Source organism: Taurulus bubalis (assembly GCF_910589615.1).
Source record: "Taurulus bubalis genome assembly, chromosome: 2".
Lineage (NCBI taxonomy): Eukaryota > Metazoa > Chordata > Actinopteri > Perciformes > Cottidae > Taurulus > Taurulus bubalis.
Genome location: NC_136590.1, coordinates 18484838 through 18510024, shown reverse-complemented (window position 1 = coordinate 18510024; position 25187 = coordinate 18484838). Strand labels below are relative to the sequence as shown.

At 44.9% G+C, this 25187-nt stretch overlaps 2 protein-coding genes across 2 annotated transcripts in view; one reads left to right on the top strand and one right to left on the bottom strand.

Annotated features, from left to right (window-relative positions):
* Window positions 1–92: 92 nt before the first annotated feature.
* Window positions 93–4440, bottom strand: hexd (hexosaminidase d; the record flags this gene model as incomplete). Its single annotated transcript, XM_079237220.1, has 12 exons — window positions 4360–4440; window positions 4174–4275; window positions 3973–4088; window positions 3649–3736; window positions 3376–3540; window positions 3106–3289; window positions 2290–2361; window positions 1978–2176; window positions 1633–1794; window positions 1436–1543; window positions 372–461; window positions 93–264 (listed from the first exon to the last, which is right to left on the bottom strand). The coding sequence occupies exons 2-12, from the start codon at window positions 4258–4260 to the stop codon at window positions 93–95; spliced, it is 1443 nt and encodes a 480-aa protein (XP_079093346.1). The 5' UTR covers window positions 4261–4275; window positions 4360–4440.
* Window positions 4441–4772: 332 nt separating this feature from the next.
* Window positions 4773–25187, top strand: part of ogfod3 (2-oxoglutarate and iron dependent oxygenase domain containing 3) — a 22318-nt gene continuing 1903 nt past the window's right edge. Inside the window, exons 1-8 of the mRNA XM_079238080.1 lie at window positions 4773–4890; window positions 6515–6741; window positions 8767–8842; window positions 8959–9001; window positions 9948–10012; window positions 10681–10737; window positions 10951–11104; window positions 16511–16634. Coding sequence (XP_079094206.1) covers window positions 4826–4890; window positions 6515–6741; window positions 8767–8842; window positions 8959–9001; window positions 9948–10012; window positions 10681–10737; window positions 10951–11104; window positions 16511–16634 — 811 coding nt within the window. The 5' untranslated portion in view covers window positions 4773–4825. The remainder of the gene's footprint in view (window positions 4891–6514; window positions 6742–8766; window positions 8843–8958; window positions 9002–9947; window positions 10013–10680; window positions 10738–10950; window positions 11105–16510; window positions 16635–25187) is intronic.

The following is a 25187-nucleotide window of genomic DNA, read 5'->3' as shown; positions in this document are numbered from 1 at the left end:
GCAAATGTACACGTACAGGTCACTCCTGTTAATTCAAGTGCTGGTTGCAAAAAAATGAATGGCGCAGTTTGATTCTAAACTGGCAACACATTCTACGGCACCATCTCGTTGACACAGGCTTCGATGTCCTCCGTTATCCTCTGTAAAGGCGCCATTACGGGGCTGACGTGTTCCTCGATCCACTCCTGGGCTGTTGACTCTGGGTAAAGACGCACCATCTCCTCTCTCACTGCCGCCACCTTCTCTTGTAACGTCGTCCAATACCTGAGGAGACGTGATCAGATCGGGTTTCCGTTAAATGCGTTAAAAAGAGTACTTGAGTCATTTCAGGACGCAGTGAGTGTGGCTGCAGTAGATCGGGTTATTCTCACGTTGATGCTTGGCTGTGAATCTGCATGGCGATGAGAGGGCTGACCATCTTCCTCTGTTGGTGGTAGGGGCTGAACCAACCTCTGACATACCTATAGTAGCACGGGCATACAGTTATTCAGCTGTCGTTTACATTTTTTCGCAAAGGTTAAAGGAACAGTTGGACATTTTAAAACATATTCTTATTTTGCTGAGAGTAAGATAGGAAGATTGATACCACTCATGCCTGTATGCTAAATATGACGCTGCAGCCGGATAGCTTAGCTTAGCATAAAGAGTGGACAAACGGAACGGTTAGCTGGGTTCTGTCTAAAGTTAACAAAAAGGGGCTAAACATCCAACTTCAGAGGATATTTAAGATTGAGGAATTGCCCCACACAGCTCTTAAAATGGCGATGGCGGGGCCAGTGGCTAGTAGCTAACGGTGCTAAAAGCTCGTACAGAGCTAACAGTGTTCACCTGAGGGGAGGGCGGGCACTGCGCTTCTGAAATGATGCCGCGGGTCGGAACGGCGTTATCAGCAGTAACTGCCGTATGAGTGCAGTGCAGAGTTGCAGCGATTAGCAAGCCACTGGGACTGGCCGTAGATTGTATAGACGTCTATGGGGAAATTAATTTATGGTCTAAATTGCTTCAAGTCTTCTTCAATACAGCATGATGTTGATTAAATTATGGTCCCCTTTCGAGTAAAATAGACAATAAAACAGGGTATGCTTTAGGACGTGGCTACCTTGTGATTGACAGGTTCCTTCCACTGCGTTGTCCTTTTTTTAACTACACGTCATGTAGTACTTAGTGTTTTCAATTAATGAAAGGCAATCGTAAGGGTCGTACTTAGCTTAATTCTCTCATGTCACTTATGAATGCAAAAAAACAGCATGGGGAATGAAAAAAAAGAAAACACGCTGGTGACCGCCAAAATGCCGAACTGAAGGCATCAAAGTTCTTTATCTTCATATTTGTCGAACGGACATGAGTGTTAACGATCTTCTGATGAATTAAAGTCAAACTATCATTTTAAGGTCAAATTGGAATTAGGATTTTGTGATAACTGCCCATAACTCACATGTTGTTATCAAAAAATCGTATGTCCTCAGAGTTTAGTAGTGAATTGAGCTCCACAGTTAACTCAGCCAGCCTCCTTCCTGGGAACAGCGACTCGTCCGCAGTCGTCCTGAAGGCCACGTGGAACAAACTCCTATTAGCCTACTCACTGCAGTGATGGCGTGGTGTAGCTCACGATGAAACAATGTCGGTCCTCACCTCCCAATGGCCTCTACCTCCACTGAGGAGATGCCCAGCCTCTCGGCTACTTTGACCTGAGCCTCAGTGCTGAACCCACCGTGGCTGAGCGTCTGGAGACAGGCCGCTAGCGACGGAAGGGCCACGTACATCAGCTCGCACAGCACCGACAGGTGGTCATACCTGACGGGGGATAATGGATCATGTCAAATGCTCCGTGTTAAAAAAGCAAGACCATAAAAGGACGGCTTAATTATAGACCTGCGTGCTCTTCATCAGCACCGCCCTGCTTTGCAATCACACATACACAGATGTACAAAAGGAGTCTGGAAGAAACTGGAAAGAAGTAATCCCTCTACTACTTGCCTTTGCCAGCCTGTGATGGCGATGCCCTGCAGGTTGACAGCAGCAGATAAAGCAGCAGCCACCTTCAGCCACTGCACATGATTATCCACATGTCTCTGCGTGCTGGGCACACAGGTGTAAGCACTGGTGGAGCCCTTAAAGGAGCTGGCCGCCCACAGGTCGGACATACCGGCACCGCAGTACTTCTCCAGCAGGGACACTGGACAACATGGAATACACATCACTACTAACAAGGCTCTGAGCATGTCACAGAGTATTTGTCCCTGTGCAAGAGCCTGATGTTTGTAATGTCCACAGAATACGGTTCCCTACCAGTTGTGTCCACGTCCAGATTAGGGGTGTAGTCCCACAACATGGGCTGGACCAATCCCACGAGGCCACTAGCTGTCAAATGTATATAAAAAGAGAGAAAGGATCTCAATGAAAACAGTAAAGACACGTTGGAGTGCATGGATACTATAACCAGCTGTTGCTCTTATAATGGCACCTGAAGGCCACCAGAACTCCTTTACGGTCCCAGCTATCAGGACATTTTTTCATTTTCATATTATTTCTGGATATTGGATTATTAATACTATTGTTGTAGCTGTTATTGTCCACCAAACTACACTCTTTACTCAAAGTAGCAAAACTGCACTGTAGAAATACTTGACTGTCTGTAAAGTACGCCTGTATAATTAGCAAAAATGTACAGTAGTGGGGCTCAATGCAGAAAACATTGCCCCAGGAAAATATATATTATATTCCTCAATATTAAGTAGCATGTATATGTAGCATTTCACTGTTACTTATTTAGTAACACCTTTTTATTTGTCTGATAAATGTGTTGGAGTGAACAGTTTAAATTTGATTTGAGGTGAGTTGAACTACGAAGCAGCATGACATGGAAATACTCAAAGTAACGTAAAAGTAAAAGTATCAAGCTAAATTCCACCACTGTTTACAATGCACAAACATGTAGCTCTACATCAAACACACTCATTAATGGGTCAATGGCCTCAATGGACCATCATCATCACCTTCATCTTTCAAAAAGGTCAAGCTTTCTAGAAGGTGTCCTCGATTATAATAACCAATAGCGTGTACTCCAGATATCAGTGCTCACGTGGTTTAGTAGGGAACCAGTACCTTTTAGCGTGTCCTGGCTCATGGCTCTCATCATATCGTCCCACATTATGATGGTCATGTGTGGCCACGCCTCTTTGATGGCCTGGGCCACCTTGGTCACATGATTTAGAAAAAGCTGTTCCACTGTACGTCCGGGCGAGGCCAACCACAGCTTGGACTCCTCCCCCTCGCCGAGCATGTACACCTTTTGAGGAATACAAAAAGAAGATGAAATGATGTCCCCCCCTGCCGCAGTGACTGGCTTTCGTCTGAAAGGGGACCAAGCTGTACCTCGTCTGCTCCGATGTGCAGAGTATTCAAGCCTGGATGCAGCTCCACCACCTGCTTCAGCATCTCCATCACCAACCTCACCCCTTCCTCTCGGTGGGGATTCAGGGTGCCCATGCAGGGTGCCGTCTCTCTCAGGTTCCACAGGGGCCGATGCTTCAGCACGAACTGTAACGGAGGAGGGACGGCCACCCGGTGAACAACAAACACGGATGCTGAATTACGCATTCAAAGCCAATACAAAAAAAGAAGTTCCAAACAGGATGTTCGCCTCACCTCCATGTGGCCAAACGTCTGCACAAGTGGGACCACCTCCATGCCCTTACATTTGGCAAATTCCTGCATCGACAGTACCTCCTCTCGGCTGAGAACAGAGCAGGCAGTAAATAGACATTGAACTTCCTGAACCAAAGTATTTTTTTGAATGGCCTGCCAAACCTGCACATGAAGTTTGATTTACTTATCCTACACAGAAATAATTATAGTTTTATGACAGGGTCTCACAGCATGATGAGGCAGATAAACAAGCACATATCCACCCAGTCCATAAATTAGGAATGAAAACAGGCGGTTTCCGGATGTTTCTGTGCCAAACTTCACCTGTAAGCAGGCTGAGCTTTGGCCTGCAGCAGCCTCAGCTCCCCATCATAAGGAAACATGTCCTCATACTCCACCAGCAGGCCGTCTACACCCAGCTGAGAGAACAGCTCGATCAGCTGAAACACACATGGAGTGGACATGAAAACCTTTTAATAGTTCCATAATACAATCCGATTACAGAGGAAGCTGCTGTGCGTTTACCTTGTGCAGGTATTCTACCCTCGGGGGGGCACCTTTCAAGTCCAGGTGGACCAGTTTCTTTCCTTTGGGCCATGGTGGTCCCTCCATTCTGCCCTTTACAGACTGCAGGCACGGATGGAGCTTCATATTAATGAACAGGTGAGTGTGTTTGTGTCTGTGAATGAACATTAGAGCATTTGTACTCACCGGGACCGCAGACACCGAGCCAGAGTGTTAGAGAGGACAGGCACTCCGAGGAGGATGTTATGGTTGTGAGGTCGATCGACTTAGATAATCGATTGGTTTGGTCTGCGCGGGGAGAGCAATGGATGGAAGAACGCGCACTACATGCTGTAAACACCTGTAAACACCTGTAAAGCACAGGACAGACTATCGTTCAAGGTTTGCACAAAACCCAAATGATCTGTTTTCGCAACAACGCACTGTAGTCGAGCTCAATTGGACCTGGACGCAGTCCAATGAAAGCATTGCTTTCTCTTCCAGGGGAGCCAATGGATGGGCGCGCACGCGTTGCACGAGGAAGTGGAGAGGGATTCAGGCGGTGGCACGAGCTGTTAGCAGGGCAACACACGGCTATGGTCAGTCGAGGAACAGAATAACCGTGTCTGACGGTATTTTTGTTCATGCTACGTAGCAGATCTGTCGAGTCAAAATGGCACTGCTGCGAAGGAACCCACAGGGCGCGAATAACACGGAGATAGAGAAGAAAATCAAGAGGTGAGTGAGCGAGACGACGCCAGTGTGCAGCCGAGGGGGAGGGGGTCAGTACTATCAGTAGGAACGAGAGGCACACAGTGACGAGCTCAATAGTGATAGTAGTGTCTATTGATACTGTAATTATGAATATAGCCTTCAAAGAGAAATACATGTATAAATGCTATTGCGGAATGTGTGTTTTTGTTTACCATATCGTAATTACTGACATAATTAGTTAAATGTGTCTAGCTTTTTACTACTTTATCGCTACTTCCACATGTCACATTCCTGTTTGTGTTACGGGGGATAATCACGCAAATAAACATCCGTTTGATAACACATACAAAATAAATAAATGTATATATGCATTAAGAAATGCATAGATTGAATTTAGAGTTATTTACACGAATACTGGGTACATACAAGTAGGCTGAAATAAATCAAGGCAGCCATTGGCACACGAATAGATTAATCAATGTCTTAACTTTCTTTCTAGAGTTTTACTTCTGATTTCTGTGGTTTTTGCATTTCTACTTTGTTTATTTCTGTAATTTGACATGTCTTCCAATATGTGTTTCTGTATTTCTGTGTCCATATGTTAAAATGAGGTTGGCGGCAGTGCTACCATCGATCTATTTGCCTGAATCAATCATTAACAGATTATTGAGATTAATGGGTAATGAAAATAACTGTTCATCATCATCACAAAGTAATGCCCCTTTCCACCGTCGTGCGTTCAGATGACAGAGCACACACATGTGTGATTAGTCTCACTACTACTCTACTTTGTAACCTTAGTGATATTAACCGTGGATATTCTAATGGGTGTCCTGTAACGTGCCAGAGTAGAAAAGATGATCACGTGCACAATGTATGTTGGGTGTTTTCCCTCATTCCAATGTAGCAGGTCAGACGGTATTGAGGTGTTGCCGAGGAGGACAGCAGTGCCGTCTCCCTCCATTCCAGTCACTGCTCATGCGCTAGGCCACTCTAACCTTGATTTTAGAAAAAACTGAGAATGCAATTAGTCACATTTACTTTTGCTCTTGTTACATCTGGCAGCAGGAATCACTGCAAGTCATGTATTTCAATGTGTCAATTTCAATGCCATCTCAATTTAAAGTGCTCATTACAGAGGATCTTTAGGGGCTTTGCTGATTTATTTACAGTGTGTGGTTTCTCACCTCTTTTGTCTGACGCACTCCCCCAATCCTATCGGATGAGTCCAAGTACCTTCGTCGACCCTCCAGATGTGTTCAATGTTGAAACAATGTTTCTGTGGGTTATGCACTCATACTGGTTTCACTTGGATGAGCAGAAACTGGACTTTTAACTATTTCTAAACTACTTTTAGCTATCTATTTAGACTGTATGTATCCATTGTTATTTTTAGCTAATTGTTTCTACTTCTCTTTTTGCTAACTAGCTTTCAGGCACTCAAAGACAACTCGTGGTTTTAAGTTGTTACAATTGACTCAGGTTCGTTGGTGGTGTGTACTGTTCGCTTGGCCGATCATAGCTGGTTTATTGGTTTTGTTTTTTCTTTCTTGTAAACATATATGTTGATATGTTGTTTTTTTTCAGTCAGAATTTCACATTATTATAGTTAGTTGAGTCTGCGTTTTGTGTTTCTGTCTTGGTTCAGAGGTAACGCGCTGCGGCAGGGATCGGCATGGAGGGGTTCCCGGGGGCTCGCGGCCTTGCTGCTGGTTGTTGTGTCCTTGTGCGGGGCGGCTGTGTGGCTGTACGTGACCTCTATGGACAGTGAGATCACAGAAACGCTAGTCCGCCAGGGTGAGCTGGTCTCCCCCCAGCCCAGAGTCTACTCCGTCGAGTGCTCCGAGGACTACGACAACTACAAACGCTATCCAGGTGAGGCTCTGGTCCGCTCACTGCACCGTGCCATATCTAATATCTGACACCTCTCTGCTGTGCACACATGACTGGGCTGGGATAAAGCCAAGCCTGCTTGATAAAAACAAAATGCTGGTAGAATGTGGCTGCTAGATTCGCTTCACTCACTAGCCGAAAAACAGTGGCTGGTACATTTTGGAATTCTACATCCACAGTGGGCGTTGTAGAACAAAAAGTTGAAGGGTTTTGAAACGCGACTATTTTCCATGTCTAACTGACTAATGTTCTAATACAACTTCTGAAATTAGTCCAGTAGAGAGCGCTGTAGGCGACAGCCGCTTACGGGCTGCAATGTAATCGTATCGGGGCAAGCTGGTATTGTAGTCTATGTCCACACAAAGTGCTTGTTTTTGCCGCCCAGGCTCAAATTATGGTTCGAAGTGTCTGACGACCCTACAGGAAGATTCTCGGTCAAGGAGAAGTCTCTCTCTGAAATCTCACGACGCTGGAAGACGTTGGACGGCATGGCTGAATTTTTCTTTTTGGATGGTTACGTCAATGGCTGCCTTGATTTATTTCAGCGAGCGTATTTGGGTGAAGAGCTCCTATATATTGAAGAGGAGGTAAAGAGAGAGATGCTGATGCTGCTCACTTGCCCTCGCAGCATGTTTTTCGGCTTCTGGGCCGCAGCGTTGTCCCTCAATATTGGACCAATTTAAAAATTAAAACTGTTGTACAAATCAAGTATTGGAGGTTGTTCTCTAACACACCATTAAATTGAATTTCTCTGAATTATATTATCATTAAACAAAATACTTGAATTCAAACCATTTTCCCCTTGATTTCTGAAACCGTGTGAAACAGCATGGTAGCAATCCACTAGATGGCGGCATAGCACAGGCCTAGCTGTTATGTGACTATCTGTATTGGCGGAGCAGCTGAAATAAACCAAATACTAACCAGCTTGTTTGTTTGTGCACTTAAAATACAAGGCTAAAAAGCCAAGAGATCTGTAACGTGCCTCAGCCCAGAGACGTGGTTTCTTTATTTGGTTAACGCGATGGCTTTTTGGCATTCTGACATTTTTACATAACCGTTCTTCATCACTTCCATTATTTATTGGATGAAGAATTTTGCAGAAAAGCAGAAGCCGAGAATGAAAATAAGTTCAGTTGGGACTCTCCTTTCATGTCCATTTGCTTACATGATGTATGTAGAAGCTTCGCTGGATATTCATCTATTCATCCACATTGTCGGCATGAAGGCAGAGGGAGACTGCTGGTTGTGCGAGGGGATTCTTTTTTTTTTTTATTGAGCTGATATTCCAGGATTAGAATGACTTGGATTTGTCTCATTCAGCCGGGTTCATTAAAGGTAACACATTTGCTTTGAGCATAAGAGATGATACTACTATGGGGGAAAATGTATGCGTTGGTTTTGTCTGTAATTTCTCTCCTTTAATTTAACCTTGTGTTGCTCTAGTCTTGCTGTAATTTCAGTGTGGACTTGAATGTGTTGGAAGGGTGACAGAAATGTTACAGTCTGGTAGGATTTCTGTCATGACTGCACTGTAAAAGTGACTCGGTTCACAGCACTTTTCAGGTATTGGAAGTCCTAAAAGTGCTCTGCTTTTGATCCAGAGCACTTTTATGACTGCAGAGGCTACGTCTCAACAGATCCGTCTCCTTGTCACTGATGAAAACCATGTCATTTGGTTAAAACGCTCCAGAAATAAATAACAGACACCTGTACTTACGGACAACCTGGAAACGCTATGCCTCTGGTCACGTCAGATGCGGAGGCATAACAATGTCCATCGCAATATCCCGAATCCTGAGTTGACGTCATCAGATGTCTCGTTTTCAGATGTTTTGTCCAACCAACAGTCCAAAACCCAAAGGCAAACAAATTCTCAGAACTGAAAAGCTACAACCAGAGAGGCATTTGTTTCATCAAGAGGCCGGAGGGAAAACCTTAAATTTTCTGGCATTAATGACAACTCTACTTTCTCTCTCTCTCTCTCTCTCTCTCCCACCCACCCAGGATGCACCCCTCAGAAGTGTAGCCGCGCGATCACAGACGCCGTGGTGACGAGGGAGGAAGCTCAGGTCCTCAGGAGGTGAACACTTTGGTCCTGCGCTGCGTGTCTCGTTGTTATTTCACCATTCGCCGTCCTCCATCTCTTTTGAGAGTGCAGCATAATGACTTTGCGTGCTTTCTGTCTCCAACTCACAGGCTGGCTGAGAGAGGGCTGGCGCTGGCTGGGTCAGACGGAGGAGTGAGTATTGTTGGAATAATTTCACAGAGGCGCAGGTGGCAGGCTGATGGATCTTGTTTACTGTTGTTTAACAGCAGTCTAAAATTAACTGATTCATACACAAGTGTCGTAAGGATACACAATTTGTAGTTACTTGACGACATACAAAATCACTGGTACAGTTAGGGTGACCTGACGTCCCAAAAAATTCGGGACTGTCCTGACTTCTGAGCAGTTGTATCCCAAAACAAAAATCCTGTCCAGTTTGTCCCAAAAATGTGACTAAACCCAAGTTTTGATTGGGTTTGCTTAATAAAAAAAATAATGTAATACAGATTGTGAAACAACAACAGATTAGGATCCGTCCTGTCATAACTGACTTTGCCATGGCTGTTTCCAATATGCTTTACATAAACATTGTATCTTCAGTTAAGAACTATTGCCACCAGCAGCAGCTTAAAATTCCCACATCTGTCCCGCTTTTAGCCACAGAATATATGCTCCACAACACTCCAGACTCCCTGCTGTAATGAACCTCGCTAGACACTAGGAGGCAGGCTGCCACAATGAGCGGAGCTCCGACTTGATGAGCCGCTCCTCTCGCAGATTAAAAACTTGGAGTCGTCTCCGTCCAGATGTCCCTGGCATGCCCTGCCCTCCGTCCCCAGCAGGCCAGGCCCTCAGCCTAATAATTTATGTTTATGGAGTGTTAAGACACTTAGTGAAGTGGGGGGAGCATCAGAGAAAACAACTTCTTTTTTTGTCTTGTGGAAAACAGAGCAGTGTCCCAAAGGAGTTGACCAGCAATAACAAGTAAAGGGCAGAATGAGAACTCCACGAAAAAGGCCACAGAGGGAGCAGCGATCAACTTTGAAACAATGTCATTTACTGCCAGCTTTTATTAGGCCAACTGAAATGTAATGTGCACTAATTCCTCCTCTTCTCCCCCTCTTTTTGATCCCTCCAGGCTTCCATACTGGACCTGCACTCTGGAGCGTTGTCGATGGGTAAACAGTTTGTCAACATCTACAGGTGGGAAAGTACATGTTGTCTTTGTTCTTGTCTACACTCATTTTATGCCCAGCAGGAATGACATCTTGCATATTATGTAACATTTGCTGAAATACATGCACCACAAGTACGGCGTTTGCCATCAATCTCACTGATGCCGGTCATTTGAGCTGTCCTTTCCTGGTCCAGTGACCATACAACCCTCATTCATCACTGCCAGCAGAGCGTCAGTTTTTTTTAGTTGGATCCCCTGCTCGTCCCTCCCGCACACACACACACACACACACACACACACACACACACACACACACACACACACACACACACACACACACACACACACACACACATCTCTCGCGCCGACACGTGATCCTCAGGGACTATTTGGTAGATTTTAATCAGGAAGAGAGGACGATAGCACTCCCAGCCAGCGTTCCACCCTTCACCCCTCATCGGGGACTCCCTCATGTGAAGCAGTTGGTCGTTTACTATCTGCTGTGTGTTTGGATGGCTGGGTGGCACACCCGCCTGGGTAATGGTGCACTGTGCCATGCAGCAAAAGGTTTTTATGCTAACGGGTCCCATCTTTTCTGCTTTCTTTTTTCTTCTGTGTTTGTGTCTGTCTGCTCATGTGTCCCTGATTGGCTTTGTCTGTGTGCGGAACTGTCTGTTTGTGATTGTGGCTGCAGGTATTTTGGGGATCAGATCGGTGACGTGTTCACGCAAGAAGATTTCCAACTTTACAGGTGACTAAGAAATCAAAATTAAAAGTTTTTTCCCCCCGATATTCCCTGACATTTTATTTATGAAAAGTGACAAACTCAAGTGATGGTACTTTGTCGACAATAATGGCAAACATTATTCCTTACTATATTTTTCCTAACTGAACTGATAAATCGTACATCTTTAAGTCCGATCTTTCAATCTGACTTTTGTCTGTCTGTTTTTTTCACCACTAGTAATGTACGTGGGCGAATCCAGGCCATTATTGCTGAGACGTTTGGTTTGGACCCAAAACTGTTGTACCTCACCAAGCCCACCTTCTTCTCCAGAATCAACACCACGATAGCGAAGATCCAGCACGACGAGTACTGGCACCCACATATAGATAAGGTAACGCACACAGACAGAGCCGAGACTCCTACCTTAGGTGACCCGAAGAGAAGCAGCAATCTGGTACATGCTGGTATCACAGAGTGGGGTGATATTGACTTTATGGCCCATGACCTCACACAACCACACTTTTGCCCATAACTCAAGAATTCATGTGCATGTTATGACAATGTTTGAGTACAATTGGCAGGTGGTAGTAGCTGTCATGAAAGAAATCATCCGACCTAGGTTAGCAACGAATGCTGTTGGCCGCCATAACCATCCGGTAACCTGAGCTTCTCGGCAAGGTTACCGAATGTCCAGATGAGCTGACGAAATGTAAGGAAAAGTTGTTTGACTCAATTGAAATGCGCTTGTTCACCCTTCAAAGGGCACATGAAGAGACGGATGCCCAAGTGGATGATTCGGACCAGGTGGTTTCAGCGCTTTGCAGCCTCGCTGCGACGCTGCAGGGGAAGTGCAAAGCCCACCCTCCACACGATGGCACCTTCAAGCGTGGTAGCGTTTTAAAAGCTGTAACACTTTGGCCTTAAGATGAGGTTGGACGACACACCGCCCCATGTAGTTTCAAGCGAACCCGGCTCTCTAATATGCTGCCAATTAGGCACTGAATCAGTTCGGCAGAAGAAAATGGATGGAAGCGTTTTGATCATCTTCAAAATGTTATCTGGAAATTAAATTTCAGATAGTTTGCCTAAACACTGATCTTTGAGAAATTGGAAGGACAGTCTTTTTGGAAAATTAAAACCACGGAGACTCTTTTCTAAAGATTAATCATCAGTGCAGACAATGAGCTGCTGCTGGTTTGAGCCATTTCTCAAATAATTTCTTAAAGTAAGAAAGGAGAAGAAATATAAGAGGGAATTAAATATTCCCCTTCAAGATGGATTGTTAATGCCTCGGTCTCTGAGCATTTTTTGTTACTGCTTTAATATTTCTCTACCACTTTGCACTTGTTTAATTTTCATGAGAGGTTAAAGTTGCTCTGAGATTCATAGAAGAACTTGAGGCATGTAGGTCTTTGGGGGAAAGTTTCAATGCTTTACAACTTATTTAGTTGGATTTGGAGTACATATTTGTTTCATCATGTCGTCGCACCAAGGCTGTAAAACAGATAATTGCGTGTAATACAGCTGACTTCACTGAATGTTGTTTTTGGGAGGATTGTGTTTAAATATACAGGCCTGGGGATGTCATGTCTTGGCATCGCTTTCGAAGCATCCGCCTCAATATTTTCCTGTGTTCCTCTCTTGCTAAATGAATAAGAGGCCAACGGCTCATATTCACTTTGCTCACAATATTTCGTGGAATGTAAGAGTGTTTGCAGTTGCCTCGTCCATATTAACATTTGTCACCCCATCCTCTCCTGCTGGACTTCGACAGCTGGAACAGTGTAATCTGTAAGGACTCACTTCTCTTCCCCATCTGTCTCTGCCACCATTTTGGTGCTAATTGGCGAAAGCCATCCCTCATTTAGATGTAAATGGCCTCGGTGGTGGATTTTCTCCCCATCGATCATATCGCTGATATGGTGTCATAGCACCAGACGTAGTCGGATAGCACTGAAAGTGTGTTTCCTCATTCGTGGCAGGGATAATCCTGCCTTCATGATGAAATGGAATTATAGTCAAATGCAGTATTTTCATTTATGACCATGTCTTGCCTTACTGCTGATGTAAACATGTACACCAGCTGGTTTAATATAGTATGCCATGTAGTAGTCCTTGTACAAATTGCCTTCAGACCTGGTTGATTTGAGATTTCACTTGTTTTCAAGTGATTCTCCTAAATTCCACGTCACATTTTAGCCTCTTTTAGCACATTGTTTGGTTGTCTGGCCCACAAACTCTGCTCGCATCGACCTCGTTGTCAACCGCAAAAGGCCACTGCTTTTGCCCCCAAAAAGCTATCTGCCCAGAACCCAACAGGAGGCAGACAAAGTTTGTAACTAGCTGGTAAACATATTGGAGCTGGTTAGTTTTCACAGGAGTTGATAGAAACCAAAACGGAGAAATAAAAAAGAGTGAATATTGGACTGACCTCGCTCCATCTTTCTGGTCGGAAAACGTTAGAGCACACATTGACCGTAACAAATGTATCTGGAGATGATATGTGTGGCCCCGAAAAATAACTCTGTGGTGGTGGTTATACTGTATCTGTGTGGGGGTACAGGCACTGAGGGCTTCGGCTTACACTCTTATTTGAATTTAAAGTCAACATGAATTCAACATTAATGCCGTTAAACATAATCAAATTGTCTTGACTTGGTTGTTATATTCTGCTTTTCCGCCTAATGCCTTAAAGACTTGTGCGTCTGTGATACTAACAATAATGTAAATGCATATAAAAAGTGTTGACAGTTGACGGGTACATAAATCGATAACTGCACGTCGTCTCTTAACTCCAATGACCGGCGCATGGAAGAGGAAGTCTTGGCCCAGATATCCACTGGCTGGCTACACAGGAACTTAAATGATGTCCGTCGCCATGTCATGTGAAAAGTTGTGAAAAGTTGCATGCTGAGACTCTTGAACTCAGTTGGAAACTCTTACAAGTCTCCTCTGAACCAGGGGGGTGTGAAGTTCATTCAGCGACTCTTGAAACTTCCAGCACTTAACTTTTGTTGTTCTTCTCTTTGAGGTGAGATCAAGTTCAAGCAGTCGGTCTAAAGTTACTTTTTGACTCTGAAAAGACACCCACTCCTGGTTCCTTGTCAACTCACTCTTTTGTGTCATTAAGGCTACCCATTCTCCTACGAGTGCTATTGCAGCTCACTGCAGCACCGTCCACTTGGCATGCATTAATTTACTTCATCTTAAGGCGGGGGCTCCACATTGCTTGCAATACTAATAGTAATAATGAATCCCTTATTAGTCCCACAGTGGGGAAATGTATTCTCTGGATTTAACCCAACAGCCTCGTGAAGCGCCCGGGGAGCAACTGGGGGTTCAGTGTCTTGCTCAAGGACACTTCGACATGCAAACTATGGGCATTCTCTCCATGAGCTACAGCCGCCTTTAAAACCATAATCCATTTAGTTGCATAAGCAGTTGCACCGGTGTGACTTACAAGTATGCCCTTATTTTATCTATCGCTGTTGGATATTATGAGGTTCATGTTAGTGCAAAAGCTAACGGTTCTTTTTACGACTCTCCTATATTTAATCAGCCCCAAAGGTCTTTTGAGGAGAGCAGTTCAGTTGAGGAGTCAGCAGCAAGTGAACCCGCGAGAGGAGACCACACATTACTCTCTCTCGCGCTCTCTCCAGCTAGAATGTCTGACAGAGTGGCCACAAGCACGGCTGAGACACTGCAGTGACAGGAAAGCCAAGCTTTGGAGGCCCTGTGTGGTCACTTAGCTCAGCAAATTGTACGCATGAGGAGGATAAAATCGTCAGGGACACGCTGTGTGGAGGGATCACAATGCAGCACTGTTGGAATGAAATCTGGTTCGCAACAGTGACCCTGTATGCAGTGCATTTCATAGGAATTATGTGCAAATGGGTATTCAAGCAATTTCAAAATCAGTGCAAGTGAGTCTGTGGGGAATGAGGTCCCACACACTTTTTACTGCAACAAGTCAGAAAACTTAATGGGGTTTTGCTCCATCCAGGTTAGCCATTGCTAGAAGTAATCGTTGATAATGATGCATTATGACAATATTTTGCGCATGCAAACGCCGTAGCAACATGTCCACAGATATAAGTTGGACAGTAGTGTATGTTTGACTGATTAAATGAGACAAAAGTAAGACAGAAATCCCAATAAACAGCCTATTACTAAAACTTTTTTACTGTTGCTGCGTGGAGCAGCCATCTTGGAATTTAAGGGTTGTGGTTGGTGGGGTTCAGGCAGCGTTCCAGTTAAAATTTCCGACTTCACTGTTCAAAAAGGAACGCAGCACGAGTCCCTTGTATGGGTCAATCGCCGAAAGCATTGTATTCCACACTTCCATAATGCAACTGGAAATGGTCTTTATTCAATGGCTCAAGAGATGTCGGTTGGAGGGTTGGTCAACAACTGGTGTATGGATTGTCATGAAATGCAGAACAGTCCGATTTATGGTGCCTAGAGGATGACGCTTCCTGACACTCTTGGCTTCTAGTGAGCCATCTTGACGAAGGGTGCAAGAACAGATCGATACACTTGAGTATCGCGATATTGTGTTTTGTCAAACTGTGTCAATTCTCAAAAAAACTGTCCATTTTCTATTTAGTGTCCATGCAAAGAATCGTGGCAGACAGTGGCTCAGATTGCACAAACTGTAGTGCTCTGATGTTGGATCTTACAAGATTTATTAACAACGAAACAAATTTATTATAAAAACAACAAAAATTTCCCCTTGGGGATTAATAAAGTATATATCTATTTAAATGCAAATACAGAACATACAGTTCCATTAAAAAAATATTTTTTATCACTTACATTTTATGCATATGGTAGTGTGTTCTTTCTATTATGACAGTTTTCGCAATATATCGCCTTGCTTACAGGTATCGCAATACATCGATTTGTAACCCCTCCATCGTGATGTGTATCGTATCGCCAGATTTGTGCCAATACACAGCCCTAGTCTTGACAGCTATTGAAACTAAAACTGCAAAAGCCCAATCAACCGTGGTTGTATTGTGTGTTTGGTGTGAATTAGCACAGTTTTTCCCAAACTTTCTTTTTAAACTGAGGACCTACTTTCTAAAAAGTGACAAACCTTTTCACTTTTCTCTAACTCTTGAAAGAGAAGAATTTCTGCATCACCTTTTAAAAGATCTTGAATCGTTAAACCATCCAGTTTAATAAAACACAATAGTCCCTTGATGGTCAAACATTAAAACTTTCATGTTGCAGTGTAAATGTTTTATCAAAAACACGAGCAGCCATCCATAACAACACACAAACAAACATTCAAGCAGGCAAATTCAATACAAAAATAAAAAATAAGATCAGACAACATTTCTGGCATTGACTCAAGGTCATAAATAATGACCAGTTTGGTGTCATGGGTACAGTTCTAGCCATGTTTTAATAAGGTCTTTAAAAACTGTTTTTAAAATCTTAGATCGGCTTTGATCTGGCTTGTAAGGAATCCACCAGGTTGTGCCTTTTTTTTTTTTTTATATAGTTCACGAGTTAGTGGCAGTCTGATTGAGGGTCAGAGCGGGTTGTCCGCTAACCAGATGATCGGCAGTCGATCACCAGCTTCCCCCAGTCGGCATTTTGATTTTCTTGTTAGACGCTATGCATTCAGTCAAACATAACAGTCTCTCGTTTTTCCAGTCTTTGGGAATGACTGAACCATTGTTCAGATATGTTTGCATCCTAAGATGGTGACTATGGTACATTTTATACCCGTTGAACATGGGCAATCTCAGATTTATGCAGATACCGACTTCCTCTCTCACTCTGTCAGGTGACCTACGGCTCCTTCGACTACACCTCACTCCTGTACCTGTCTGACTACGGCTCTGACTTCACCGGAGGACGATTCATCTTCATGGACGAAAATGCCAACCGGACAGTGGAACCTCGGGCAGGTAACGGTCAAGCTATTGGTTTCGCGCTTCAGCTTCAAAGGCCGCGATGGGCAGAGTATTGTAAATCCAGATGTAATGCCTGGTAACCACTGGCTTTGTCTATAAGCCGACTAACCCACACTTAAAATATATTTTGTTATTACAGCCCCAAATTATAATTGCATTATGAATCTGGAGGTGGTTTTAGTGGGCGTAATCCTTTTTGTAAGTGGGTAATCGGCAGCTCCGACTGAAGGTGCAGGATATTAGGCTTTACTTCGCACGTAGTACCCAGGGGGTTTGACATAACAGTTCCTTGATCTCGGGGGTGTGGGGGGGAAATCTAGTGGTCTGTATATGTATAGAGCATAAAGAAAATATTGTCTGACACAAAACCGGTCCGTGGCTCAAAAAAGGTTGGGTACCACTGCATTAGAGTACGGCTCCATAGCCCACAGTGGATCCCCGCGTGCGCCAATCTGCCAATTCCCCACAAAGTGATATGATAGATATTGGAAAACCGCTTCACGGCCCAGATAATTTTTTTGTGGTCGTGCCGTCCCCCACGTGTCATGAAAAAGTGCCGCGGGGCCCGGGTCGCCCGTGCCCAAAACCGCCCCTGGAGGCAATGTGGTTGCGTTTCCGAAAAATCAAAGAAAAGTTAAGGAATTTTAAAAATGGGCCAATGGCGGATACTTTTGTGTATTTTAAGTCGGTGTTATTTATACACTGTAGCCCCAAATCATGAAGGTTATTCTCAAGGGGCTTCCAGTCTGAACATACAACATCCCTCCTTAGATGCCAAGTTCCCCAAAAAAAGATATGAAAGAGTTGACAAAAGCAGCAATATCGCCACACATCACTGTGAACTAGGTGGCGCTAGAGTAAGGCTGGACGATATGGTCTTAAATTTATATCACAGTATAATTTTGAAGCATCACGGCGTATTCGATTTTCCTAAAATGTTAACGTGACATTTTAGGAAAAACGAATATGAGCACTGGTATGGCAACTGCATAGCATATTTCCAACCAACCTGAACCCCCACTGCAAACCACTGGAAAATTACAAATTAGATATTTTCTTTGTCATCGTTACCTTTAGTGGTTATTTACAGGAAATATATGGGAATATATAATCAAATTTTTTTCAAATTGATAAAAAAAAAAGAAGAACCGGTCATAATTCCCTCATTTTATATTGCTGCGTAAAACATCTCTATCAAACAACTGTATTTGTTCAAGGTTCTCGCCAAAAGCTAAACAAGATTTTACAAGATTAGATTTGAACATATTATCTGAGGCCATGGTACTCTGCCGGAAACCGGTGGATTGCTCCCTCCAGGTGGGGACAAACTGCCTACCCCAAGCGAAGGAGTTCAAGTATCTCGGGGTCTTGTTCACGAGTGAGGGTAAGGTGGAGCGAGAGATCGACAGGCGGATTGGTGCGGCTGCAGCAGTAAAACAGGCGCTGTACCGGTCCGTCTTGGTGAAGAGGGAGCTGAGCCGGAAGGCAAAGCTCTCCATTTACTGGTCAGTCTACGTTCCAACCCTCACCTATGGTCACGAACTCTGGGTCGTGACCTAAAGAACGAGGTCTCGGATACAAGCGGTCGAAATGAGCTTCCTCCGCAGGGTGGCCAGGCTCAGCCTTAGAGATAGGGTAAGGAGCTCGGACATCAGGGGGGAGCTTGGAGTCGAGTCGCTACTCCTTCGTGTCGAAAGGAGTCAGCCGAGGTGGTTCGGGCATCTAGTCAGGATGCCTCCTGGACGCCTCCCATTAGAGGTTTTCCAGTCACGTCCAACTGGTAGGAGACCCCGGGGAAGACCAAGGACACGCTGGAGGGATTATATCTCCCAGCTGGCCTTGGAATGCCTCGGCATCCCCCAGAATGAGCTGGAAAGTGTTGCGGGTGAGAGGGAAGCCTGGGTCGGCCTGCTGAACCTGCTGCCACCGCGACCCGACCCCGTATAAGCGGCTAAAATTGGATGGATGGATGGATGGATGGATGAATGGATATTATAGCGGAATTTACCTTCGCCAGATACAAATCTTTACTTTATCACTTGAACGCACCATGCAAGTCAACGCAACCTCCGTTAACGAGCCTGGCCCCTGCGATTACTCTTAACAGGGTCCTCAGAAAGGAATTACAATATGGCGCCAATATAGTTCTATTTCATCCTTACTGACCGATGGATATGTTCAGTGTCGCGCTTGCGCAGTTCGAGTATTTATAACAACAAAGTCACGTGTGACCTTGGGTGACTCCCAGTCGGGTATAACTTCCGGCGTTATCCCGAGATTGGTTCTTATTCATCTTCTCGCTGCGCAGGCTAACTAGTGCGTTAGCATCAGCTTTGGCTGAACTTGTGTAGAAGAAAGCTCGTCGCCTGTAGCCGTGTGACCTCCGGTCGGAGTCGCGGGTATCTCGCCCTCCAAAGGCTGCGACAGCTAGAACCTCCTAGAAGGAGACGGTGCGCTTCTACGTCCTGACCAGGCTGGTGGGACGCTACCGGTGGGACGCTACCGTGGTTACGTCGATGACAAGACTGACAGCGTGTAGATCAATGTCGGTAAACATCCTGGCTGTAAACAAACGTCGATGACAGTACTAACAGCGATGACGGTACTGACAGCGTGGACTAGCACAGAGTTTCCCAGAAGTGCTCCCCTCTCACTAGACAGACCGTGTCTGACCTGTTTCCACAGGACTGGTCTCCACAGCAGTACAGTGGTCTCACTGAAGCTACTGCTAGGACACCAATAATCACAGCTACTATACTAGCACAGCTACTATAGTCACAGCTACTCTACTAAGGGAGGAGAGTTTCCTTGCTCCCTTCTCACTGGACAGACCGTGTCTGACCGTTTCCAAGGGACTGGTCTCCACAGTAGCTCAGTGCTCCTGCTGAAGCTTACTGCTAGGACATCATGGATCACAGTTACTGTACTGGTGGGGAGAGTGCCCTCGCTCCCCCCCACTAAGACGGACTGTGCCTGTCCTGTCGCCACAGGACCGGCTTCCACAGTAGCGCAGTGCTCCCGCTGTAGCTTACTGCTAGGACGCCAGGAGCCACAGCGACTGTACTGGTGAGGAGGGTGCCCTCAATCCCTCCCACTAGACAGACTGTGCCTGTTGCCACAGGACCGGTCTCCACAGAGGGCAGCAGGAATCACAGCTACTGTACTAGTGAAGGAAGTGCTCTCGCTGCCCCACAGGACCGGCTTCCACAGTGGCGCAGTGCTCCCGCTGTAGCTGACTGCTAGGACACCAAGAGTCACAGTTGCTGTACTGGTGAAGAGAGTGTTCTCGCTCCCCCTAACTAAGTCGGACTGTGCCGTCCCCTCGCCACAGGACCTGCCTCCACAGTAGCACAGCGCTAGCCCGCTGTAGCTAACTGCCAGGACAAGGTTTAACCTTGCCTGCTGTGGGACCTGTGCGGTTCCTCTCCAGCCTGAAGACGTCCATGACCCTTGGCCTCGAGCCCGAGGGAGAGTCTCTCGCCTTCCGCCCTAGTGCCGAGAGGACTGAGGCGTCATATATATGATTTTATATATATATATATATATTGATCAGTGCATCTCTACCGTTCTATTCAATTCATAGCGGTGTTCATTCATTATAACTTCCTTCCTCCCCTGTGCTTGAGGCTTGGTGACATCGTAACTTCTCAGATGGGCAGTTGGCGAACTACTTTAGCTGGCAAGCTAGCTAGTAACACACTTACAAGTTGGGAGCATGTCAGCATTAGCCAGCCACAAAGCTTGCTGGTTTTCAAACTGGAAGTTGGCAACCAGCCAACCGATTTAGAACAGTTTATTTAAGAGCCATATTTGCACCCCTGACTTTTATCTCATAACTGCAGCCCATGCCTCTTTTTACGCAGCACTTTATACTCCAAAGAAGGTTTCTGTAAAAGTTTAAGCTTAGCACTCTTTGCATGGCCTCAGTGAAGCAAAGGCTTAGTGAATCTGTTCAGTATGGAACCCATCTCCTGAGGCCGCTACCTCTCCCTGACAGCCTTACTTCCACTTCTATCATATCTGACAGTGAACCATCCCCTGTCGTCTCCGTTCACCTTGTCCCCTCTTGCACCCTCTGCCCACCTTCTCTTATCTCACCCATTGTCCATCATCTCCTGCCCTCTAATACGACTCCTCTGCCACTTTTATTTGATAGCAAAAAAAGGAAGCAATCCTTCTCTTCTTTCCTCGACGACAATTTTTCACTCTTCCTTCCGCCCTCGCATCCTATGATGGAACGGAGACTGACGCTGGCTGAAGGACGTATGGTAATAAAGGGCGACCGCCGCCTCATCTCTCCCATGATGACCATCTTGCTTCAGTGAAGTGAGGAGGACCTCCAAACTGTGTGGAGATTATGGTGACAGTGTAATCTAAGAACCCAAGGCAAGCTGCAGGAATACGAAGGAGAAGAGACGGGGACAAGAGAGAAGTGAGGCCTCGTTGTCCTCTTTGATTGAGTTCTTCTTCTCAGTGGGGTTGGAGCATGCGCGAGAATCCGGCGATGAGAGGCATGTCAAAGCAGCTGGTGAGACCCGACCACTGTGATTACGCTCGTCACTGATTTTTGTTTAGACCGGTGCATCAAATGGGAGACGCAGCAAAGACCCATGCATAATGCATCGACAGCCCAGATAATTTATTTTAAACACAGCAGACCTCATTCAGAAACAGTTTTTGGCGACAAGCTGTGCAGTTGACAGACGGGCTTCGAGCCGGTGAGAGTCTGATCCTCATGTCTGGACGGATGATTAGTTCGCTGAGATAATCGCGGCTCTTTGAAGCGACAGCGACGAGTAAGGTGTAATTATGACCCCATGACGACAATCAGGAAACGGCTGCCAGAGAGCAGAAGTCAAGAATGTAATGACAGGTAGCACCAGGAATGGCTTTGCAAGTTTCACTGCTTTGTGCAAGTTGCGGAGGAAGTTTGTTGAGTGGAGTATTAGAAGAGAGAGAGAGACACGACTGATGGATTTGCTGGATGTGAAAGTGGTCTGCTACAGGGCAAGGAGAGGAGGTAAGGAGGGTGGGCACACATGGGAAATGGCTGGGAGATAGATAAAGAGATGATATGTGATGGATGGAGAGATAGGGTGGTTGGCTGGGAAAGGCAGATACACAACAGAGCAAAGGAAGGACAGACAGTGGAAAAAACATGTCTTCCACCGGCCACGTAGACAACCACAGGGGAATTAGATAACCTCAGCTGGGCTGCCTCCTGAAAAAAACACCAGCTTGACCTTGGCGGCTGCGCTCCTGCACACACAGAGACAATGAATATAATGAAAATGTCTAAAATGATTCCTGGCCCATAACAGGGAGGATTTCACAAGGTGCAGCAGATGGGCTGAGTTTGTTTGTTTCTTTTCCAGTTGTCTTTTGGATTCATTTTGGAACATGAAACTTAATTCAACGGTGTAGATATTCAGATGAAATGGAGATGAGTTACTTGGGCAGTTAAATGGAACACTAGGTACGTAGCCTTCTTCAAATTTGGCACAAACTGATAAGATAAACATATTTTGACTGGTCAAAGGTCAAGATCCCTGTGGCTTATGTTCCTGTTGTCCGTCCCGTTATCATGAACGCAATATCTCAGGAATGCCTTGAATGGAATTTCTTCAGATTAACTCAGGAATTCACATGCTAACTTAAAACAAATTTCCACACAGCTCACACACATTTTGGACAGGCATTGATCTAAACTGCAACTTGCAGTTTTATGGGACCTCCGAAAGTTGAAACCTCTAAAGTCCTTATAATGGAGCTCCAAAAACTCCTAAAGCTGGATCATACACTTCCAATAATGCAACCAGTAGCACCTTTTTGTTAGACCCCACCCTTATCTGGAGAATGCCAAGGTATTTTAAACTCTGCGCCCAAAGTCCAAAATGTTTGCAGTCTCCAAGCCCAAACAAAGATAACCCGTGATGACATCATCAGGGTTTGTTTTTTTCAGACTCAACCTTGCTTGTATTATGAAAACTGGACACCACGCTCCAAGATGGTGCTCAATTAATAATTTTCCACCCGTGATCTTCCACCTCTGTTTTAATTCAACATCACTCCACTTCATCTGCCTCTTAACTTCCATCCCAGCCTACCTAGATACACCGTACAGCCCGTGTGATTCATCCTCCACTAATCCATCATGAGGCTGTGGGAGGGAGGCTCTGAAACACACCCTTGCTCCTCCGGCCTATCCACGGGGCAGCATAGCAAGCTACTGTAACAAACCCAGTATGTAAGGCAGACCGCAGCCATGGCCACACCTTTTATGCTATGCAAATACAACGTTTCCACTTTTTTGTGGCTCAAGAAAATAGTTTAGTATATGGCCTCAGTAGGGTTGTTTAGTCTCTACAGAAACCTGGGCCTCTTTGATATGTAATTGAGTCCAGTATTATTTCAGCAAATTCCATTTCAGCGTTGGCTCCGTTCGATCCTGCTGTCAACATGTCAACTGTGAGCTCAATTTGCTCATTGGCTTGCCTCTTTCGTTGAGCCGAGCCATTTAGCCCAAGCCCCCAGAAGAGCATCAGGCTTTGAAGCAAATTCTTTACAACTTCCGGTATTGTCTGGTGATGCCATAGAGCCCAGAAATACTTTTGCCATAGACTTTGGAAAAAGACATCTAAATCAGCAGATTTTTTTTTGGTCAGAAAATCAGCTCCCCAGTATGAACACTTGAAGGTTCTCTAATTGACATTCAGAGCATTAATATAGCAGCGTTTACTATTCAAAGATATAGTGGAGCATTGTCTACATAAGCAGCAAGTGACTCTCCCTCTCTGTGTTGTCAGAGCATCGCCTTGCTTTGTTGGCATAGCTGGGCCACCCACTTGTGCCCTTTTGGTGCATGTGTGAGCGTGCTAGTTCACGGCCACCCTCCAGTTCTCCCTCAGGTAAACGCTGTTAGCACTGTTGCTGTTGGTCATGCTGTTAGCACCATTAGCTGCGAGCACCATTAGCTGTGAGCCAGGTTGAGAGACGCTTAGGGGCAATAGAATTGCTCTCAATTTAGTGTTCTGCACCTATTGAATGGCCCTTATTTTAATCGTTAACTGCTATAAGACGTAAAATCCACCTATAGCCGAATCGAGTTATTGCCCCATCGGCAAAATTAACTGCTGTTCATGCGAGTGAGCCGAGGCCAAGCAACTTGGAGACAGAGTTTAAGTAAACGCTAGTGCGCTCGCTCTATGGGCCTCATGGATGCAGAAGATCCAGGTGACTTCATACTCTGTAATTATCTGGCTATTTATAGTACCCTTTGTACTCGCATGGTTTAGCCTGTGAAGGGCTTGTGGGAAATGTTTTTTGTTGATGGCAGTTAAAAAAAACAGACACATTAGATCACTTTGAAAATACTAATGTCCACAACTAAACATATTGGGTGAGCCACCTGACATAATGTTGAGAAGTTATATTCTATGGCTTGAATTTTTATTATTTTGCATTATTACATGTCAACGGGATTTTAAGAGGTTCTCTTACTCCTGGGACAGACTCCAAAGGCTCCAGTTTCACTTAGCTCCTCAATAGGTGAGGAAATGTTATGCATGCAACGTCACCTTGTGTAAGGAAATGCACAATAACATGAATTAATCTGACTGAATCGTCACTGTTGCACATCTCCATTTTGCCCCGCTGCAAAACAAACTGTTTGGTTGTGAAACACATACATTTCCGCAGGGACAGAACATATTCTTCGCTGCATCCACATGAAGGCAGCAACAAAAACAGCTGTTTTCATCAGGGCAGTGTACTTTAATAGACCAGGAAAGTTGCAGTACAAAATCACAATACATATTTGTCCTCTTACCTCTATGCTATTTAAACAAATTAAATAAAAATAAAAACATTTGAAAAACTCTTTCCAGAAATCATTACCCAGTTACTCAATATAATCCAGAGACCTTAATGTGAGCTTTTTAACAGTAGGAACTATTTTATTTCCACTAAACTACAGCCTGCCAATGGTATCACCGTGCAGAAAGAAGTGTGTTTCTACTCATGGACAAGAACTGTCCCGCTAACCCTGAAGCTCTCCTAAATATTCGTACAAATAGAAATGCTGAAATGGTTTAAGACTGATGTGTTTTTTTTAGTATCGTCTACCCTCAGCGTTCCAAACCTCTCTGCGACATTCACGCAATAAAAGTATCTCTATTGTTTTTCTGAATAATGACCTGTAAATGCCCTGAAAAGTGATTGCTGAAACAGTGTGAACCCCGATGGATTTCCTCTGTGAATATCCCCCCATTGTGTCTCCACTAATCGGCTCCGCTGACTACAATGAATCTGCTGGGCCATTTACAGCAAACACTGGGAATGTTTATATTGACAAGTCAAAGATGATTTCATTGTGCAGTTATCTAAAGCTGTGTGGCTAATTTGAGCACTTGGAAAAGGCCCTCCTTTTCAATGACATAAAACAAGGTGTGTGAGTGAGTGAGAGAGTGTGTGTGTGTGTGTGTGTGTGTGTGTGTGTGTGTGTGTGTGTGTGTGTGTGTGAGAGAGAGATTAATTCTCTTTCTTCTT